Source organism: Cuculus canorus, chromosome 2 (genome assembly GCF_017976375.1).
Source record: "Cuculus canorus isolate bCucCan1 chromosome 2, bCucCan1.pri, whole genome shotgun sequence".
NCBI lineage: Eukaryota > Metazoa > Chordata > Aves > Cuculiformes > Cuculidae > Cuculus > Cuculus canorus.
The window spans coordinates 4,089,398-4,112,867 of record NC_071402.1 but is presented as its reverse complement, the minus strand read 5'-3'; the positions used below and the strand labels follow the sequence as shown (position 1 = coordinate 4,112,867).

Genomic DNA, 23,470 nt, shown 5'->3' with positions numbered 1-23,470 from the left:
CCCAACACAGATAGTGTTCAAGATTTGCTTCCTTTTTTTTTCTAGGGTCCATTTTTTAGATTACTCAACAAAGGATAAATTCAGGCAAGTGATCTTGGCACACAGTTTGTCCCTTATCCCTCATCAGCTACACAGAGATGATCTTAAAAATAGGTGGATATTGCTCCACTGGTTCTGCTAGAGAAGGACTTCACAAACCCCACCCCGTTAAGAAATCCACAAAGATAATCCCAACACAGCTTGAATGGCTTGAGTTTTTAGCCAACACAGCAGGATCTGGAAGGGCATATCTATCTATGTGTATTATATAGTTTCTGCTGTTCCTCTCCGGTCAAGAAAATAACCGACACAGGGAAAGCATGTTCTTTATGGGCTTTTCCTTAAACTAAGAAAACAAAATAGGGTTTAGCAAGAGCAGTCAGCTTTTTTTTCCTCCCAATGTTACTTGCTGTTTCTGTGTGCAGCAATCAAGAATTCCTTAGAAAGCAAGTTGCTTGGTCTCTTTTAAGTGATGTATCTGCTCAAGCTAACCAGAGGTTGTGCTAAAAATTCCTTTTATTATCTATTCATGGGACAGTTTCCTCATAGCAAACCTTTTGGTTTTGCTTTCCCTCCAAACATGATATATTCCATATTATGGGACACAATCATCCAATTGGTAATGCTGGGAGGTAAGGTAGATACTTGGAAATGAATATTTGATTCTAGTAGTCATGGTCTTAAGAGTATAATTCTGGCAGAGCTCTGCATATCAGAGCCTATGTAGACAGGCACTTTTGCAATTAAAACATCTGTGGCATTTCTTCGTAGAGAAATACATTTATGTGAAACAGAGATCACATTTTCAACTAAATTGGTGAAATTGTTGTTATCCTTCTGTGAGTGCTCCCTTTACCTGCCCAGAAACATCAATGTGTGACATTCCCAGTGGCTATTTCTCCTACCTGTCCTACACACATCATGCAGGATGATCTAGCTCAAATCATGCAGGAAGAGATGACCGGTTCCCTTAACCAGTGACAGTCCCTGTCTAACATAGTCTAACCTCCCAACCTGTAAAGAACCTTAAAAAAAAAACATAAGTTCAACTGAAGGGAATTAAATACTTTCCCTGATTTTTTGTGTTGTGTGACAGCAAGAAGCAACGGGGATCTGAGGACACTGTTTTATTGGAAATATTCGAAAACTGGTTGACTTTATTTGGAGGATGTGAGCTTCAATATCAAGAAAAAATGAAGAGTGACAAATTTCAAGTCAAATGAAGTCAGGTTATTTACTGGTTTAAAGAAAAACACAAGAACAGCAGCAAGAAAATGATATTCTTCCTCAAGAATAGTGATATAGTTATTACAAATCTAGACAATGTCTCAAGAAGGAGAAAGTAAAGATATCCAGTAAATTTAGTCACAGATGAATATTTGTCATCCAAACGCCTGCAAAGTGAACTAACGAAAATGGGAAATATAAACATTGCTAAAGGGAACAAAGTCTTATTTCTGAAATAGTTGGTCCAGAGAGAATGAAACAGGAAGAATTCAGCAGTTTGCTAATTTATCCTGTATGAGTTCTTTATAGGGCAAGAAAAAGTGAATTTAACCTTCCAAAGAGTGACAAGAAATAGGAAGTGCCAGCAAAGGAAAGCAATGCAGACCAGCTTTATTATCCTCATGTGTTCCATGCTGTCTCTGTGATATACATTTACAGAGATGCTAACCTTTCTTTAGCTCAAGTGTTCAGTCCCATGCCTCACGATTAGCATACAGGCTTGATGAAGGCTTTCAAGAGGATTGAAAAGCTACCTAAAATGTTTGCAAAATAAAACATTCAGGGAGAGGATTAAGATAAAAAAATGCTGAAAGCTTTTCAGCTCAGCACCTCCAAAACGTGACATGTAAGAAAATTGTCCAAAATCAGTGGATTTTTCCAGTGAACATCAGGACAATGTCTTAATTGTGTCAGAGGCAGGAGAGGCCAAAGATAAATATCCAGATAATTTCTGCCACACATTTTTATTGGACCATTATTATTATTTATTTTACTTATGTTTTAACTGTGCCATTGACTCTCCAAACTGATGGGACATTAACCGTCCGCACAACTGTTCTTTATTAGCTTTAGCACTTAACCTACATGTTTCTTTCTTAACATCAGGCCATTCTGACTTCTATCATTTAACTTGGTGAATAATTCACCTGATCTTCATTTATATTTTCACCTTGAAAGTATTTATAGACCGTAATCATGTCTCTATTGATACATTTTTTAGACTTCTTAATTTAGCTCCCTCATTTTCTCATCTGATGTTTATAGACCGTACCTCGTTATTTCACTTGCCCTGTTTGTAGCCTTTTTTATTCTCTCTGTATATACCAATACCCTTCCCAAGCCATTAACTGCAAGACTTCATTGCCTATGCCATAAAAATACATTTCTGCTGGAAACTTTCACCTGAGCATAGGAGAAAATTTGTCACATGTTAAAGTCTATTCTGAAAACTGCTGTACGGCACTCTGGTAGGTTGATTGATTGGTTACCACTTGGTAATTTTCCTAACTCTTCAATCTAGTCTCAAAGGGCTCAAATCTAGATACTTTTCCTTCCGACAGTAATAAAGGAGAATTGAACAGATTCTGTGAGGCTAGGACATACCCATTGAATTGAAATCATATTTCACTCCCCCAAATAGACCTCTGGCTTCAAACCAACACTGGAATAGGATCCTCTCAGTGGAAACATAACAGCTTTCAGCTAGTTCTTTGAATGCTAGATTTCACCTCAAGCTTCATAATGCCTTACGAGATAACTACTTATTCCTCAAAATGCTTTTTTTTTTTTTTTTTACTACTCTTTTTGCTAATCAGGACCTATGGCCTCAGGAATGAGCTGCTCCAGGTCATACAGCACATGTGTGCATGCAGTCATGCACAGTATTTCCTAGTATATAACATATTATACCCTGGTACTCATTTGAGTGTGTGAGGATGAGGTTTTTATTACATAACCTAAGACTCTGCACTGCACAAGATGCTCTTCATTTACACGTGTGAGTGTGTGCATGGGTGCAGGCACACACCAATTAGCACTGTCCCCTCTCTCTGTCCAAGGAACCATGAATGTTTAGGGGAGAAGGAGATCACAGTGAACGACAGGAAGGGTGTTTGGACTGTTCAGCCTGAAGAAGAGAAGACTGAAGGAAGAACTTGTTGCAGTTTACTATTTCCTAACAAGGAGAGAAGTAGGAGGAGCAGGCACTGATGTCTCTGGTGACCAATCATAGGATCCAAGAGAATGACAGGAAGATGCGCCAGGGGATATTTAGGCGTGATGCAATGAAAATGTTCTTCACTCAGAGGGCAGGGGAGCACTGCAACAGGTTCCCCAGGGAAGTAGTCATGGTGCTTAGCCCGACAATATTCAAGAAGCATTCAGACTACACCCTCGGACACACGGTGTGAATTTCAGGGTTGTCCTATGCAGGGACGGCAATTGGACTTGATAATCTTCGTGAGTCAGACCTCCAAGTCAGGTCAGTCTATGATTCTGTTCTAAGTTTCTATGATTCTAAGGAACTTATTTCCTTCTGCTCTCTGTCTACTCAAAATAACAAAGAGAAGAGTTTCTCCAGTGGGTCATTCATCCCAACAAACTTATGTTCTTGCTTCGTGTTTCTTTGCCTTTTCTCCACTGACTTTCTAAGGAGCTATACGTTGCTAATAGAGCCGGGGAGCTGGGAACAGAATTATCTAAATGTAGATGCCAGTTTGTCCTATCAGGTATTGTGTCCTGCTCAGTGCACTCTGAGAAAGAGGGATAAATTCGGCAGATGGTTCAGGACTGGAGATATAGACATGTAGGTGGGATTCCTCTCAGATACTTTGAGATGTTTGCACAGTAGATATCTTCGTTTGAATTCAACAGACAAATTAAACTGCCAGAAATCCACCTTGCCAAGCTTTGCGCATCCACACTGAAAGTACTGACCTCCAAGCCACTTATTAAGACTGCAATTATATTCAGTGGAGATATAGTCAATAATGTCAATGGAGATAAGAGCCATGTCGTCCAGATTATACAGATTGACAGCTATTTCACATAAGATTGTGTCATGAAGTATAAAGGAAGCCTTGAATGTCAGGTTCCAAAGTAGAGAACTACACTTCCGTTGCCAAGGTGTGGCCAATGGAGACTACTGGAAAAAAGAACAAACAAAGCAGTAGAAAAACCCCACCGCCCCCACTCCCACCTAGGCTATTTATATACGAGTATATACATATTTCTTTTTTTCATGGAGAAATCATCCTACTTAGCTCAGATGAGAATACTAAGATGTATGTCTCTCAACTGACTGTAGAAAAAGTCTTATTGCCTTCAGAGGTTGAAATCTACACTGTATAATAATTATGAAATTCCTCTAGCATGCATGGTTTGAGATCCCACTAAACTTATTGGGTACCAGATGTAGACAGTGAAGCAAGACAGGTATGGGATGGTACCCTAGAACTTGTCTAGATTTCCTCTTCGTGGAGAAATCCTGTCTTCCCATATGGCACATTTAAGAGTAGAAAACACGTTTGCAATTATCCAGTAAGCATAACCAGAAGTGATAAACTCCCCCACTGTTTTACTGACATGTGGTTTGTTTTTTTGTGTTTCACACAGAATGACCTTCTATCTCACCACACAGAGGTTGAACCACATGAAATGCTGAATTTCCTTTGACAAATTTCCTCCAGCTGGAGGATGTGGAGGCAAAAAGCATCTACCCCACAGACCAGGTCCTTAAAAAAGTTAATAATGCTGTGAAGACATGAAGTGATCTAAGCTTTATATTCATGCTGTATGAGATCACACTGCATCAAAACTTTGATAGATGCCTCTGCTATTTGCTCATCCTTAAGGGGCAATGACCCGAACATTAGCATGTCTAGTAAATTGTTCTAATGTGTGGTGAAAGGGGACTAATGGATACAGTAATTGATTGTTTGATGGATAGCTGGGAAGCCCTTTGATTATGAGTTTTTGCTACGGTCCAAGACATTTTCATTCTCCAGTTAACCCAGAGCTGATTGCTCGCATGAATTATCTACTTCTCTGCCTGCAAATATCATTCTCTTAATAAATATTTCATTAGAAACAAATCAGTGGTGGGAGAGAGGAGAAAGCAGATGCTCAACACTGTGACTTTGGAAGACGTTATGGAGTCCACAGAACAGACACAGAGATTATCCATGAAATGTACTCAGGTCAGACGAGATCTTTGCTTCTCCAGGATTTAGTACTCAGAACAGAGCAAGAGGCAGGAGGAAGCCTGAAGGTGACTTTAAATCCATCAAAGGAGGCCTGATATGGACCAGGATGTACTGTGGTAGGAAAGTAGCTACGTTAAGGTTGTCTTCCTTCCAAATTCCACTTTTGTCTCTCCCAAGCTCCAGACTGAGATTTCATGTAACAACAAGGAGAAGGCCCTGACCAAGAAAAATATCAGCAACAAAATAGAGTTATAATTCCTGGGATTTAGTTGCTGAGGGCTGAATTTTGATCCTAGTGAAGGTTATGGCAAAATTGTCATGGATATTAATAGAGTCCTTTTTGATTCTGTATCCTCCCATGGTGACTTCTCAGAAGGTATTTACCACCTCTATTTAGCTTTATGATATTTAATTGTTTATTCAAAATGCTTGGATTGAACCTGTATGTTTCTGTTCAGCTGCTGCTTTTTAGCATGATATCATTTTGAGTCACAAAGGTTGTACTTTTCTTTCCAAAAATGTTACCCCATTCTTCTAAAGGACAGTGTAGAAACCAGGCAGAAGAAGAATGGAGAACAGAGTCTTTCTGGTCATTCAGACTCCCAGTCCTTGATCAGCCCTGTTAATATCCCGTAACATTTTCAAATATGAAGAGACCGATATTTGCAGAGAACACTTCGGACCTCCACAGGCTCCATTGAGAACAGGAACTTCATAAACTAAGTTTGAATCAGAAGTAGTTTACTACAACACAGAAAGGAGTCACTACACAAGCTAAATCCAATTCATTTCAGCATCACACACTTAATATGCTGAGAACTGCTGCCGTTTTTAAATCCTCTTCTATTGAAAAATTGTTGATGAGCAAAATACATAACGTTCCCTATTACTCTCCGCCCTGTATATGTCCCCTGGGCATTAAGACACTCTTATCTTGTTTTCCTAGCTGTTCCTCAAGCATATTTATATTGTTAGTCTCACAATAGCTATCATTATGTCAATACGTACAATTTAAACATTAATAATGTGGTTATGGGCAGAAATGCAACTGATAATATCACAAGCTATTAAAGGGGTATACATGCCAAGGAAGTGGCTTCAGTGCTCTCTGCTCTCAATTCTTTGTGAAAACTTCTGTGAGGGTGAAAGGCGTGAGCAGAAGATGAAGGAGAAGGAGAGATAGAGACAGAGGACAGGAGACGACTAATCAAAAAGAGAGCTTGAACTATTAAGAGTGAATGAAGGACAAAGAAGATGCTTGGAAAGGGGGACAGTGGGACAAAGAGGAAAGAAAACATGAAAGTGAACTTAAAGGAAGCCAACTGCATATCCACGATGCTTCCAAAATACACAGATTTTCCACTCGGGTAAGATAAAGTCTGAGATTCTACCACTGGCAGACCTTCTTCACAGGGACTGAAACCCTCACTAATGCTCCCTTAGTCTTCTCTTGTTCAGAAGCAAAGATAGGACAAGGAAGGCAGCAAATATTTCCAAAACCAGTATAGGTGTTGGGAAGCCTATGCATTACTGGTTTTGTGCCTTTGTTTCCACGTGCAAGACAGCTATTTGGAGTGATGCCCACAGTGGTCAAGCAGCAAATCCCATTTAGGGACAGAAATCTCCGCCTTCTCCTGGAGAAGTATTTGCCACTAATTTTGGAAGATAAACCAAAACCCTGCCCACCTTCTGGAAAGGAAGCTTGCTTGCCACAGGGGACTTCTAGTAATAGAGATAAAGTACGACTCCTTTTCCAGAGAAATACTAAACTCTCTACTGATCTGAGATTAAACTGAGTGAAGAAAATGTTGGCACAGTTATTGTTGGACATATATTTTCCATATGAAATTGTGGAAGCTGACTAAGTCCATAATAACATGGCATATTTTATCATAATCATCAGACTGCACACTGACTTTCTCCATGGAAAGCATTCCACGTACCACTGACACTGCCTGCCAAGGGAGGTGACGCTTTCCATCAGTAAAGGAGCATCAATCTGGCTCAGCATTTTAAAGTCCCTGATGGGTTTATGTTACCTTTCTGCTGAAGTCTTTTTACTTCCTTCTACCATCCATGATTTTACCCCTGCTGCTGCTTAGCTCAAACACAGCTGGTCTAATATGTCAAAGTCATGTATCTAATCCATACCTTTTTCACCTGTTTTCGGATCTCCTTTGGCAAACAGAAGGCAATGACACCAGTCTGACCATAACTAAGCAACACGCCCATGAGGTATGTCCTGGGCCAGTCTCCCAAGGTTGTAGACACGTGCTTTAATTTTTTAGGAAACTACATTTGGCTGAGTTTTACAAAAGGCTTTGAGCATTGTGTGCTACTCGAGGTCCCAAGACTCAGTCCCAAGTTCAGCTGATGAGTGTCATCATTGATAACTCTATTTGGCTATCCCAAACATGTCTATTGTGTGACAACAGTAGTGACAATGGTGGCATTCTTCTCCTCCAGTCTCACCGTGTCATGCAGTGCCAGGGCCCTGTCCAGTCTCCTCAGAAATATTCACTTTCTGAGAAACAAATTTGAGCCCTTCCACCCTGACTTATTTTAAGTATGCCTGGTAGTTTTCATGAGTAATGTACCTACACAAAGAGATCTCAGAAGATGTACAGATTTGTGCAGGAACATAAATTTTGACTGAACAAGTGATGAGTAAAATGCAGAGCAACATCCTCAGATATTGGGCGAAGAATATATAATCATTTAGTGGTGTTTGCGAAACATGTCAGGCTCTGTCAGGAAGAAGGGTTATAAATAAATGTGAGGTAGATACTTTAATAATGCTATTTCATATACATGCAATAATGAACTTTAATTATTTCTTTGGGTTTCTTTCTTCTTTTGCTGTAGCAGATGAGTCAAACCCAGATGTGTAATGAAATTGATACAGGCATCACAGCATTTTCTTTAGAGGTAGCTGAAAGAGCTCTACAGATCAGCTGCCAATAATTTCTTCTCCTGTGGGGTTTCCTTCATGCATCTCACCCACAATTTACTTCCCCTACATATGGCATGAGTGAATCATAGTGCAAGGAATTTTACTGATGGAAAATATTTTGCAGACAAGTGGTCTTCTAATGTTGCTTGTCCTGAAAAGAAGTCAAAGTCATCTTTATCATATTCAGTGGTGCAATCCTGCCCAGAGGAACCAGTTGCCATGGTATGTAGAAAGTTCATGTATAACTTTGCATTCAGAAACTAGGAAACTTAATTTAGAGCTTATCGGTAACCTCATCACCAAATATTTGCTTCGTGGAGCAAGGAGATTGATTTATTTCCTGCTGTGATGTTGGGAATTAACAGAGGATATCAAAAGGAAAGCTCAGAGATGCTAAAAGTAATGACGTTGGATAAATATGAAATACGTCGCTCACTCCTTAGCTCTTTACTAGAAACTCAGGGAAATGAACAAGAGCAATGCGGCAACATCACGCCTTCTGAAAAATGTCTTCTTGTCAATGTCTACAATGATTTTCATGAAGAAGAAGTCACATGGTATGAATCTCATCAAAATTCTTTTGCTCTCCCTTCCATCTTTCCTGCTCTGTAAGCAAGGCCAATGGCAACACAACCCTACTGAAACCAACGGGAAATGTTCCTCAAATCACCACACCATGAAGACACCATGGCCCAGTTCCTTTTCCCTCATAGGCAGGAGCTTGCACTCACTGAGGGGCTATCCAAAAGTATCTGACTTAACTTCTCAGGTCTGCTCCCAGTCCCATACCTAATACTCCAATGTTAACCAGTGGATAAACAAACCCAAGACTAAATGCTACTCTCCTTGCCTATCAAAAGTCCTTGCATTTGAACCTACTCAACCTATTTCTCTTTGCACACACCTCTAGACCTACCAATATCCATTTTCTCCTACACATCATGAAAAACAAAACAAACCAAACAAACAATCCCCCACAACATAACAAAGCAGTAACCCATAGAATGGGTTACTCTGGGAAAAAACACTTTATATTTACAACAGTGACAAAGGCAAATATGCTGAGCTCAGCATAACTTCTTGCACAACCTACATCCTACCTCTGTCTTTTCTATAAAATGAGGATGGATTCTTCTCCCTATAGAGTTGAAATATCTTAATTTGCAAAGTGTTTAAGATCTGCAGGGGCATCTACTAAAATTCAGCATTGAAGAGGTTCCCAACGAATCTCTCTCTATTTCATAGCAAGTCTTATACGCAACCATCTGTTCATAAACAAAGAAGCCTAATAAAGCATTTAAAAAAAAAAAAACAAAAACCCCCAAATCTCCATACCAACTTGTCCTTTTCTTTAGGTGGCCAATTTATATTCCGTAATATTTTCCAGGCTCTAACAGCTGAGAAGAAGAAGCACCACTGGTCAGACGTGAGACTCAAAGGGCAGAAGGGGAGAGTCAAGAAGGCAAAATGGTGATTCAAGGGATTTTGTGTGAACTCAGGTCTCTACAGAGGGGGAACGCCAGTAGGCTTGGAAGTAACAAGCAGCACTAGGAGGAGAAAAAGGCTTTTTTTACCATCAAGCTTTCATCTCAAAATAAGCAGGATTGGTGTAGGACAAAAAAAATTACTGACATGCCATATGCACAGGATGCACCTTTGTAAACTGAGAGGTATGAGGCACAAAACACACAAAATCAAAACAAAAAAAAATGGAGATCCCAAACTCAGTATTTTTAAACAAAAAATGTAGTTCTCTGTAAAGAAGAAGTCCTTTCCTTCCTCTAATTTTCCTCAAAACCCTCCCTCATGTCCCACTTTTTCCCAACCTGAGACTGCCTGGCAGGGAGGCAGGCAGGTTTCCAACATGTGAACATGACTTGGTATCACCATTACCAGTACCCACATAGATAAGCTGAGGTTTCTTTTTAATATCAATAATTTTGAACCCGTTAAACTCACAGATAGGAGATTAGAACTATTCCATGCTCTGCCTAGTGATATGTCACCATGTCTCCCTTTCCTATGTACTAGACACATAGTCACAGCCACACACGACCCTACTGGGACCTAAGCAAGATGCACTTATGGGCAAGGTCTACTCCCACCTTTGGGGTACCCAAATGATGTGAACTGGGTAGAGGGAGGACTGGCACAGCCCTCTGGACTCCACTACAGATGAACAACAAACTAAAACCTGGCAAACTCAGTGATGCTTCCCAGCAGATGTGACCTAAAGCTTAAATTTCTCCTCCTTAGGAGCCTGATAAAATACATATGTATGCACACAAAGGCATTAATATGCTATTTATTTCAACTCTGTTCAGTATGTACATTCTACCTGCTACAGAGGACATGTAGCAAGTGTTTTCTTATAGCTTGCTTTCTCCATTTAGTAAGCAGGGAAGCATAAAACCTGCTATTCTTCCCCAACTCTGTACAGAACTTATCCATGTTTCACTGATTTAATTGACAACAAGCATCGATAGCTCATCAAACCTTCTCTGCCACTGTTTTCATCTGAATACTATAAAACAAGACTCCAGTATCCGATTAAGTGAGTCCTATGCCAGCAGATGGCACTCCAAAGTGTGCAGCATCCACAGCTTCCCTCACCCCATCCCCAGCAACTGCTAGAAAAGGTTTTTTTTCTGTGCCTGGCTCTTTAGTGGTGCTTTTAATCACGTCTGAAAACAGAAGTCAGTGAAGTAGCTCCACAATAAGACCATCAAACGTCCCAGTCCTCAGCTTCCAGAAGAGGTCAGTGTGTCCTGCTGCACACAAAAGCCATACTCCCATTCTCTTTCCTTAAATCACTTCACCAGTTAAAAATTGCTGGACACAGAAAGGGAGAAAATACCTTCCTCACTCACCAGAAATCAGTTGCGCTTGCAAACAGATGCTTTGATTGCCTATTTTTGTTTGCTGGATTGTTTGGGGTTTTTTTTGTTGGGTTTTTTTTGAGTTTTGTTTGTTTGTTTGTTTGTTTGTTTTTGAAGTAATCATCTGTGTTCATCATCATGTCACCAGTAAGCTCTTCATGCAAATGGACTCTCACATGGAAAAAAAAATGGACAGAAAAGGGGAAAGGGAAGGAAAATGGCAGGAGAGGAGAGGAGAGGAGAGGAGAGGAGAGGAGAGGAGAGGAGAGGAGAGGAGAGGAGAGGAGAGGAGAGGAGAGGAGAGGAGAGGAGAGGAGAGGAGAGGAGAGGAGAGGAGAGGAGAGGAGAGGAGAGGAGAGGAGAGGAGAGGAGAGGAGAGGAGAGGAGAGGAGAGGAGAGGAGAGGAGAGGGGAAGGCCCTTCTCAAAGCAAGGAAATCTGTAGATCAACATTTTCAGCCATATCAAGTGTAATATTGAATTGGGAACATGTCTTGATGAATTTATTTCATGGAGGAGTTTCCAGGATGAGTGAAGGCAGAAAACAATACTGAAGCTTTTCATTGTAACCAAGTGAGAGATTAAACCACAACTCAGAACAGATCTAGGGCTTGCACAAATTGGATGCAGGATCTCCAGCTTTGCCTCATGGAAAACCAGATTCATGGAAATAAGCGTCTTTTGTCCTATACATCCATCCAATTTCTCCATGCAAAAATGCAAACTCTAGAGGTTTCTCTTTGTCTTAGCCAACATGCCAAGGAGGACCTTAGTAAATTCCTGCCTGTGGTGGGGGTTTCGCTTTATGAGTTTACACAAACAGGGGCACAAGGTCAGCTTTCCTTGGCTCAGTGGCCCTTGGCAATGCTGACTGACCGCAGTACAACTGTCTGTTTTCACAAGGCTCTAACCTATCACATGAAAATAAATAAATAGATAGATAGATAGATAGATAGATAGATAGATAAAACTTATAATAATGTATTTTTCTTTTATCATGGGAAATACTGCATGTGGGAAAATTACCCATGAGGGACAAATCTTCCTTGCTTTACCATTCCCAGCTCCTTTCCAGCATCTGGAGAAGTAAAGTACTCAGGCTGAGCATAGAGAGACAAGAGACAAGATTGAGACCTCACCTGGTGCAGGGAGTAGTGTAAAACTTCTCTTGCACAAAACCCATTCAATGCAAGGCTCAATGGAATGACTGACTGCCCAACGCTCATCCCAGTGTACTGCATTGCAAAACAACTTTAATTAAACTGGGATTAACGAAGAGGATTCTGCAAAGTGTTACTGTATTTTACTGCAGGGCAAGACACGTTCTTCTGAATGACAAATTGCTCATTTCAACACCTGTAAGAAGGAAATCCCCACAGGATTCATCCAGAGTACACAGACATGAAGAGGCACATGGGTGATGCAAAGCAGGTATTAGCCATGCAACATTGATTTGCTCCTGGCAGTAGCAGTGATGAGAAGTGCTCATGGATCAGTCTTTTCATTCATAGAAATCATAAAATATAAGGGACCCATAAGGATCATTGAGTCCAACTCCCATGATTTCCATCTAAGCACCTGGGAGCATGCCCTGGCAATTTTTGACAAGGTTTGCCCATGGCGCATATTGTGATTTAATACTCCCCTTCAGTCCGACATGACATAACTGAAGAAGTCTCAAACTTAAGGGAATTACTTGCTACACAGGTGCCTTCTCAAACTGATAAGTTTGTGAGAGTTACAAGGGAGAGACACCATCTGTGCTTCAGTGAACAAACATTAATTTTATTTATCACACACACTATTGCTATAAGCTTAAAAATAACTACTTGAAACATCATCTGCAGCATATGCCTTATTTTACAGATACTGGCGTAGTTTATAAAAAAATATACATAAATTACCTCTCTGATATACATCTAGCTTTACAGTCTAACTCCAAAGCTATTTAAGCATCCTGGGTTACCGTTAAAAGTGAAGATTAAACTCCATAACAAGCCAAAATATCAGTGGATGCTTAATTTGGCAAAATAAGTTGGATTACAGTTTTCAGCTGGGCACCAGAACGAAGTCACAGAACAAAGAATCCAAATTATAAGCCTGGTCCTCTGTCTCCTTTTGTTTGTAGTAAATCAGGAACAATGATGACCGACTGAAAGAGTCTGAGACATAAAGTCTGTTTTGCTACGCCAGACTGATGTGGGAGATGGCATGTGCAACTGCTGGAGGATCACACGGCATTTCACAGAAGAAACAGAGCATAGGGGTGATAACAGCACTGCCCTCTACATAAAAGTGAAAGGGGTTAAATATCTTTGAATTATATGATCAATATAACAGTAATTACTGAGACCTTGAAAATAAATCAGATGGAAGCCTAGAAATGTCACTAAATATTACTCTTGTCTTCACTCTGGTGAAGCATGGGTTAACCTATTTCCAGATATAATTTCTTTTTTTTTGTGGGAAAATACCATTGCAGTTCACATTTAATCATGTGATAAATACAGCCATCAAAGTGGGTTTTGAAGAATACAGTTTCCTTCCTTCCAGTAATCCACCTCCACAGGGGGAATTAAATGTATTAAATAACACTGCATTCACTTTGGAGCAAGGTGACACACTCAGTAAGGTTTCACATTTGTTTCTCCAGTTACTACGTGATCATTGTCAGGGCAAAAGTCAACTTAGACTCTTGCAATGCACCTTCTGAAGGGTGGGGTTGAAGGATGGGAGGTGGATGAAGTCGTACAAGCATTCACATCACACTAGCAGGAACTGAATATATAGAGAAGAGAAGCCACTGACCTAGAGTGAACAAAATCCAAGTTTGCAGACTGATGAAGCGGTTTATAATTATACTACTGTCATCATGGCCACATGTCCTACAGACTCAGCCTATGTTTCATCAGCTCTGGGATTGTGGCCTGAATTGGCTCTCCTCTTACACTGCTGTCAACACAGACCTGATGGTGCTGCCAAAGGTAACCCTCACTGCCCAGAAAAGCTGTGTGCAAGGACAAAGCTCTCTTACCAAGGTGAGTTACCATCTAACTGGCCACACCTATCACTATATTTATTTAGGTTTAGATTAAGACCTAAAATTCGACTTAGATTTACGTCTAGATTCATATTTATGACTAGATTTAAATTTATATCTAGATTTAGATTTATATATATTTAATCATAGACATGCAAATCTACTTCTCTATCTATAGATATACATATCTGTGTCAGAAATGTTGACCAGGACCATGCAGCAATGTGCTTTCCACACTCACTGTGCAAAAACCAGTATTAATGAGAAAACAGGAGCCAGCACTCCTTGAAACTCTGGCCATATTTGATGCAACTGAGATTTTTTTTCCATCTTTACAGGCACGGAGATTCCCTTCATGAACAATCCTGATTTGGCATGAAAATATGGGTATTTGAAATATCCTTTAAATTTATCAGCAGGGAGGAGAAAGGAACCCTACCACTACCCAGGCAGGCACTATAAACACTGGTAAAAGATATCTCCAGAGCTGTCAGCTGGCTATGGAAGAATAATAATGTGGGTACCAGTTGAGTTATGTTATCTGTCCAAGCCTCTGGGCACAAATATAGACTTGGTCCCTCCAAAAGCGCTCTCTCCTATTAACAAGACACATTTGTGCCAGCGTTTCATCCCATGACCTCGAACGCCTCCACACAACCCGAACGTCACCATTTCCCAAGCATAGCTTTCCTGATGGGGTCCTCACCGGTGTAGGGTGAGGAAAAGTGGCCTCAGGATTTGTGAACATAAAAGCAATTGCTTGCAGAGCTGGGCAGTGAGGCTGTCTCGTTCCAGACAAAACAGCCCTTTGGTTTGCAAGACGGCTCTGGCAGTGACTCAGAGCTGGGGAAGAGGAGAGCAGCATCAGCACGGCATGTGAAGCCAGTGAGCTGCTGTGGAGGAGGCTTCATACAAAAGAAATCCTTCCCCTGCCTTCTTCCTCTGCCCACATAAAAACCTCTGTCCTTTCTCACTCAAACAAAAAGAAAAATAATATATTTAAAAAAACCCAACAAAACAAAGCTAACAGAAAAAAAACACAAACAAACAAAAAAACCCAACCAAGCAGAAAAAACAGCTAATGAATAAAAAAATCTTTTGCTCAGGTGCTGATACAGACAGCTGCAGCTTCGAGCTACATCAGCAAACACGGACAAGCAAAGCAGGCTTATTGCATGACAAGCACTTGATAGGAGATTGCTAAGGAAAATCCATGATGCTGAAGTTGTTTGGACAACTTAGGAAATAGCAAGTTCCCCCTAAATCCAGTTATACAGATTTGGTCTTTACATAGATTTAGTATTTTCTTATTTTTATTTAATATTTTCTTATTTTTCTCCTTTTGTAGAATAAGGGGCTATATGTTATTAAAACTCACTTCTCCAGTCTTTGCAAATTACTTATATATGTCTATAAAGCCCACTGAGATTTTTTTTGTAAGATCATGGGCATAGGCAGAAAAGACCTTCCCCTCTCAACCCCACTGGAAGCACCATAGGGACAGTGCTTTGGGCCATTCAGAATAAATTTCACTTCCTTTAGGAATACGGCGAGCAAATAAAGAAAATCAAGGATGAATCTATTTCCATCCACTTATGAAATCCCTGTATCACAATTTATTTTCTTACCCCCCAAAAAGGTAGGGGAAAAAAAATATCTTAGGAAGATTGCTTTCATGACTGACTTAAAAAAAAATCCAAAACAAACAAAAGCCCTGACTTAAATAAAATCAAGAGAAAATAGCCACATGATTTTAATGCTCCATATTGACAGCCTTAACAGCAGAGGAGTGGGTTGATTAGAATATGGCTTTTAATGGATGCACGGTCATTTAAAACAAAGTTGACATTATTGAAATAACACCTTTCACAGAAGTAGCTGCATACCAAATGACCTTGAAAAGACACAGCGATTACTACCTCACATGCAAGATACATTATCGCCAAAGCTAAGGCTTGATTTCCTAAGATATACCATCCAGACTGGAACATTAGGAATTGGAATGACTTCTAAGATAAGATGTTAGAGTCAACAAGATAAATGTGTAAATAAAAAAGCTCCATTTGGTGAAAAGCTATATTTTCATTGTGAGAAATTCAATTATTCATTTCAGAACACTAAACTCCGTAACCTTTTGCAAATGTTGATACCAGTTTCAAACTGAGCTTTGGAATTCCTGCATGAAGAGTACCTACTGCATTAAAAACTCATCGTTAATTATAGTTCAAAATAGCCTGTTGGCATTTGCTTAGCCTGTGAGATCCTCAGGGTGGCACAATCTAATAGCTATGCTTATACAGCATCTACCATGACAAGGACCCTGTAAAAATAGAATCCCAAGTAACTACAGTCATTACACACACACATATATGCAGTTTATGAAGATATTATTGCCAAAAAATTATTCTCCAATAAAGACAAGGACTGGATCTTGCTGTCCTAAAATGAGAATTTTACTCTAATCATATAAAAAGAACAACTTCATAAACACAGGAAGAAAGAGAGAAATGATGCTTCCTGTGAGAAGGAAGTCCATTTAAAGCACAAATAAATTGATGTAGTCAGGAGAAAAAAGGTTGTATACGCAAATAGAGGTTTATTACCCATTTTTTTGCTCCTTAGAAGCATAATTTACTGATCTTTGAAAGAAGGGTCAAGTAGGCTTACAGAATAAGTAACAAAGGCATCTCTTTTGGCAACTGCCATGTTCCAGAGCAGTAATTATTCTTCCCTCTCCCCGTGAGCTGCAGGAAATGAAGAGGGGTGGCATTACACTATGACAATTACTGTAATTTTAATTTCTAAAAATTGCCAGAAAAGTTTCCTCTTGTTAAAAAAAAAAAAAAAGACTGTTGCAATTTTTGGTGCACTTTTAGCTTAAAACTCATTCCTCAGCTAAAATAAAGCTGTGCTTCCCCCTCTTTCACTCCTTCTGGGGAACCGCCAACAAAGTCTACATGGTGAGAAAGCCCACTTTCCTCCTCATTAGCTGAGAAGTAAATGGCTAGGTGTTGTCAGTGAGGACCCTGGAAAGACAGAGGTAGCCCGAAGGCATTTCACAAATGCAATAAGGATGCACAAACTGTGCTGTCCCTGCTAGGCACCGCCAGGGACAGATCCTTAGGAGCTCTCAGCTTATTGGCTCAGTTTGTCATTGGGTTTATCACTCGAACTTGCTCAGTCATGGGCGCAGTCACATATTCTTCTTTCCATAGGAATCAGCTGATGTTCTTCTCCCAAGTAACAAGTGATTTTAAGGTTCCCAACCACTCTCTGCAACTACCTGAAAGGAGGTTGTACCAAGATGAGTGTCAGTCTCTTCTCCCAAGTAGCGAGTGATAGGACAAGAGGAAATGGCCTCACGTTGAGCTAGGAGAGGTTTAGGTTGGATATTAGGAAAAATTTCCTTACTGAAAGACTGGTCAAGCATTGGAACAGGCTGCCCAGGGCAGTGGTGGAGTCACCATCCCCAGAGGTGTTAAAAGAATGTGTAGATGTGGCTGTTTGGGATACGGTTTAATAAGCATGTTGGTGTTGTGTTGATGGTTGGAATTGATGATCTTAGAGGTCTTTTCCAACTTTAACAATTCTGCGACTCTATGGTTAGAAGAATAATAATTAAAAGAATTTAAAAGAAGGATTCTTTTCATGCTCAGAGGGATTATTGGCTATTTTGTGGATGTTCTGCAGACTATCATTTATTACTTTAAAATTATGGTTAATCTATTCCGTGCTATTAGAATATTATTGTTTTATCACACCCAACTGCTGCACTGTGGGATGTACTTAGCCCAAGAGGACAGGTCTACTCAGCTGTCCAATCCCCACTACCACCGACCACGCTGTCCCAGGCTCTATGTCAGTGCTATGGTGTACACCTGAGATGTTCTGTCTTCTACATTGGACATTGCCTGGAAGTAGGAACAGCTGCTTTGCACCCAGATGTGTCTGTGCAGGAGGAGAAAGTGGAATCTGGGGCATGTCTGCCCCATACATAAGCAGGAAACTGACGGAATCATATCACCAACTACAATACTGTCTCTGCTGTATGCTGCAACAGCATTTCTCATAAATGGAAATCTGCTTTCCAGGATTCCCCTGTGAACTCCCTTAATGATACTTCTGAGGTCTCATTCTGGCCACTGGCTGAAAACTTCAAATTGCTTTCACAGATCCAAGGGAAAGGGCTTTTTCAAATAGTTGCCACAACTCATGTTCAGCAATGATAATTTAACATAGTAAAAATTTGTGTCTTTCAATATATGCAGTAACACACCTATAGAACTACATTGATTTGTCTATACACAAATACATTCCTACAAGCATATATTTGATTAAGAATTTATATAACTTCAGGCTCCAAGGAATTTTGGATCGATGCCTTCATTTTGCTTTTATAAATAAATAAACTCAATTAAACAGTACTTACAGCAAACCACGATGGGCAGAATAATTTTCCTGAAGCTTTACTTTCCAATTTTTATCTGTTATGTGGGTCTAGGGAATCAATTACTCCCTAAAGGAACGTAGAGTTTGTGTTACCAAATGTCTTACCTTTCCCACCCACCAATGGATGACACGAACTATAAGGACAAGTATATAGAAAAAACTAGCATTCTTCAAAGTGCTTGCAATTTGCTGTAATAAATTAAAGCATAAATAAAATAAAACAAAGCCCCGTAGGCAAGCAGCATTTGAATCGGGACTGGAACTGCACCAAATGAAGAAGTTCACTATGCAGTCTCACAAGGCCTATAAATCAGCTCCTCTGAACATATCTTGTATTTTGCATTGCTGTACAGTGTGTTAACTTTAATGCCTTAGTATATGCACATTGTGGTCAGATTACGGTTACTGTGGGAACTATAAGATTGCATGTCCTGATGAATCTGTAGCTGTAAAAAATAATATTCTATACATTTCATTTCTCCTTTTGTATCTGAACAAGGAAGAAGCTTCCTATAAGCTGCAAACATATAGGAAAGTTGAAAGAGAAATTAATTAACTTTTATCCTTTTCAAACAGTTTGCACAAATCCTCATGGGTCCCCAGCCCAAGCGTGACTGCATGAAATGTATCTGGTCTTGGGTGTGATCAAGCCTATTTCTGAGTCAGATGCACCTCACCAAAGACATACTACAACCCTCTTCTTTTCATAATGAACCAAAGCCAACCACAAGCTTTCACTTGCAAGTGAAAGCTTCAAGAAGAAACAATCTGCAGCTGAATCAGCTTAACACAATTTCTGCTGATGCTGGCTGACCTACACCAAATTGTTGCTGCTAAGTCTCATAATGGTTGGATTCCTACTTGGTTTAAGGCAAAGGGGTTTATTTCTGTCCCGTTCTTCCTCCAGCCTGCCTTTACCTTCAACACCACCACCACTCGCCTCCAAGATGTGAGTACTTTTATCTGACAGTTTGAGGTTTTCCCCTATTAAAACTCTGTTCCCTTCCAGAGAAGTTTGTTTTTGGAGTCATCAACCATTTTTAATATACCAAAAAAAGCTGATTGCATCCAAGTTCACTCCAGATGCAGGGATGGACAGCAGCTATGCAATAATTAGCCCTCTTCATCCTATTACCACGGGTTAATGTCCAGCAATGTCCCTTGTAAAGTGGAACAGCCATGGCCCTGCAGCCACATAGTATTTCATCAAGACCAGAGTTGTTCGCATCTCTGCGATCCACCCCACTGACAGTAATCTAACAAAGTTGGTTAAAAGCATGAGCGATATAACATAGGCGGCATGAAAACAAACCACAGATAATTTGAACAAAATAAATTCCCTGTCTATGACCTCAATCATCAAAACCAATAAATGTCGGACATTCGGTGTATTTGATCACCATTCAAAAACATGCTATTTGTGACCATGCACGATAGCCATGTTCGAAAGAGATCACCAGTTGGTGGACAAAAATAAGCTATGTCTTTTCTCTAACTGCATAACTGATGCAACATCTGTGGACAATCACTCCAAAAGTGGCAGTGGAATTTTGAATAAGGGTAAAAGATTACATTAGTCCTTTGGCACACAAACCTTTAGTTTCACTGGCACTACCACCTAAATCCAAGTAAAGTACAAGAAGGTCTAATACAGAATGTAACTTTTTGAAAACTATTTAATGTTAAAGCTCTGGTCCACTGACTGGCTGTAATGGTAGGATCTTGGGTAGCACCATTCCACCCTTCTTTATCAAGAACAATTAATGTTTCAAAGAACAGGAATTTCTTACACACACACTATGGGGGATCTAGAAAAATGGGTGTCACAACAAGATAGAGAATGAAGATTCATTAGGAAAGTAGAAAATCTGCTAATCGTCCCTTAAAAGAAAAGACAGGAGTATCAAGTATATCAGAAATAATCACTGAAACGAGGCCTAAAGTTCTGCTTATTGGTGGCATGATACCAGTTGCAAATTCCTAAATCAGTACTTGAAAGGCCAGCCTAATATCTGCTGGACTCATATTGCGGCTAAGTGGTCTCCTGGCACCAAAGCTCTCATTGAAATCTGTGGAGATTTCCTATAAACACACATACATACCACATATATAGCATTTTACATTACTATTTACATAAACATTTTTTTGCATTACTGTTTGTGAAAGAATACTCATATACACATATATACACACATTTATATATGTATACCTACCTTTACACTCTTAATCAAATTACATATGTGCACAGGCACACATCCATTTAATTATATTTTATAGATACAGCCACATGTATCTACATATGAAACTAAATATTTGTATGAAACTCTAATGTATATATTCCAATTACATATAGTATTCATTCATTGAGAAAGTTCCTAATATGAGCAAAAAGAGAAAAAAAATTCCATTAGCATATGTATATAATAGTTAACTACAGTGCAATGTAGTCACAGCACACAGAATACATAATCCCTCTTAAAACTGAGGACAGAGGTTTGATTAAAACTCCTCTCACTCCCTTCTATAAAATAGCACTTGGGATTGTGATTTCCCTTAGCCTGCCCAGCTCCCATGGAAAGGAGTACAGGACTGCTCTTTCATGTATTTCAGAGCAAACCAAACTCTAATAAAAAATGGAAAAAACATCCCTGTGAGAACAGAAAAAGCAGAGAATAATTAAAGAGGTTTCACATATGTCTCTTTTCCTGGGTCTTGTATCTTCCACCTCCAAAGATGTCATGCATCTCTAATTAGAAACCACCTCACTGGCTTCAGTGTAGGCAGTAGGGGAACACCACGCTTTTCAGCATCATTAGTGGGGTTAGAAAACAGCCATTTTTTAGCAATGTACTTACTGTCAAACACAGACACACATGAACTTACCTGTTTGATACTTCTCTGCCCAGTAGGAAGCAAAGCTTTGGATTTCTCTGCTATTTTCTGTAAAAAAGGGAGAAAAAAGAAGGAAAATGGCTGAGAAAACAAAGTCCAAATATTTCAGGAAGGAATCATATGAAGCTATTTCTTCTGCTCTTAAAAGAAAAGGACATAGGGAGTATTCTTATTACTTAGAAAAAGAAAGGGAGTATAACTGCATTGAAAAGTTTGGTCTTGCAGGAATTAAAAGTCTTCAAAGCTTCCAGAATGACAAGGTTATCAAAACTGAAACATACATTTAAGGAATGACAGCTAGGACGTGGATAAGTAGCAATTTACCACTCAGATTGGTTTCCTGACGCAACCGGGCATTCACAAACTGCAGTGGCTAATTTTGGCACTTCAGAATTGATGACAGGTTTTTTTTTTTCTTTTTTTTTTTTTTTAAACAAAACCCTCCATGTATAGTTCAGAAGGATTGCACTGTCAAACATCAAAAAAAAAAAAAAAAAAGGCAGAAAAAGATGCATATATATGGGGGTGGACCCCTCTACCTGAAGCCTTCCAACTTGTCTTTTAATGGGATAAGTCATTTCATAAAACCCCCACTCTTAGGGTTTTGAATAGGATAGAGCAATAATTAAAAATACGAGATGGTGCTAGTGATAAGGCAAAGCTGTTACATAAAATACATGCTGCTGAAGTGCAATTTTATGTCCTTTTATTTATTCCTTTCTTTTTAAACCACAGGCAGCAAGTGTTTAGAAATCAATCAGTGCACAGTGTTTCTAATAGAGATACATTATTAAGTGCATGTTGCCTGCCAAATTGCATTACACCTGTATAATTACAAAATATTCTTCCCATGTGTTGCAGACATGGGTCAAACTCACTGAAGTAGTATAAGAAGGCAATCTGAGTTTGTCCAGGTTGTATATGTGTAGGATTCAATTAATCCACATATATATTCAGATTTGTTACTGCAGGGAAGAGAAGCAGTTTCAGTACGGTAAATTCAAAACATTACCACAGTGTTTAAAAGCAAAGCAAATCGGCTCATCAGTAGAGTTTCCCCAGGGTAAAGTGGGAGAGCAAGAAGCAAATGAAAGAGCTGCAGTTCAGCTTTTGTTTGTTTTATTAAACAGCTTGATCTTGGTGACAGGTCCAAACCACAACACATATTTGAAAACCTTCTGTCAAAGCCATGTAACACAGCAGAGACATAAGGTGGGTTAATATTTAAATTAGCAATGATACCCACGCATTTTCTGTAAGCGGAAAAGGTGAAAGGGGCACTGTGTAATCACTTCTCTTTGTCCCCTGAAAGTGGAGACACACCAACATAATGTCACGGGTAAGCTAGAAAAATCACTGAAGATTCTATCAGACACACAATAGGCAAAGCGCACTTTTTGTTCTTTTCCACTGCTGCTGAATTGTTTTGCAGTTGTATGTGTGTGTGTATATTCCAATCTAACGATAACACTGCTTGACTGATAAAAGTAAGAAAAGAGGGAGGAAACAACATGTGAGCAGCTGTGTGGCAAAGTTCCCTGTTCCTGGGAGCGATGCTTGTTGCCTCGTAACATGTTCCCAAATTCACACAAGGAAGAATGAGAGCAGGAGAGATCCCCACCTTCTGCACAGCTCCATATCGCTGGATGGCATCAGACAGTTGATTCTTCAGCCTGTCCAGCTGAAGTCGTTCTTGCTGTTTTGGAAAAACAGAAGCATGGTTAGTAGATCTGTAAAGAGAAATCAAATGGTAGATTCTGTCTGTGACCATAGGAACAGTCCTGGTAGGGGGAGACACCAAGTAAACATCATGGGCACGGATAGTATTCTAAAAATTCAATTCCAGTGGGGCTGCCAGGATGCTACCAGGTTTTATTTTAGGAAGGGAGCATAAGGCACTTTGATCTTTCAGGCCAAAGCAATTAAAAAAAAGTAACCTTGCTTATTGATGATAGTACTCATGTCACAAGTAATGCATGGTCTGCTCTCTGAGCCAGACACATTCTATGG

At 39.7% G+C, this 23,470-nt stretch overlaps 1 protein-coding gene across 7 annotated transcripts in view; it reads right to left on the bottom strand.

Moving 5' to 3' along the window:
- Positions 1-23,470, bottom strand: part of TSNARE1 (t-SNARE domain containing 1) — a 520,265-nt gene that overhangs the window by 257,329 nt on the left and 239,466 nt on the right. For all 7 annotated transcript variants that reach the window (XM_054057786.1, XM_054057779.1, XM_054057785.1 and 4 more), the window contains 2 exons: positions 23,082-23,156; positions 21,452-21,508 (listed from right to left, as the gene is read on the bottom strand). In XM_054057786.1, coding sequence (XP_053913761.1) covers positions 21,452-21,508; positions 23,082-23,156 — 132 coding nt within the window. The remainder of the gene's footprint in view (positions 1-21,451; positions 21,509-23,081; positions 23,157-23,470) is intronic.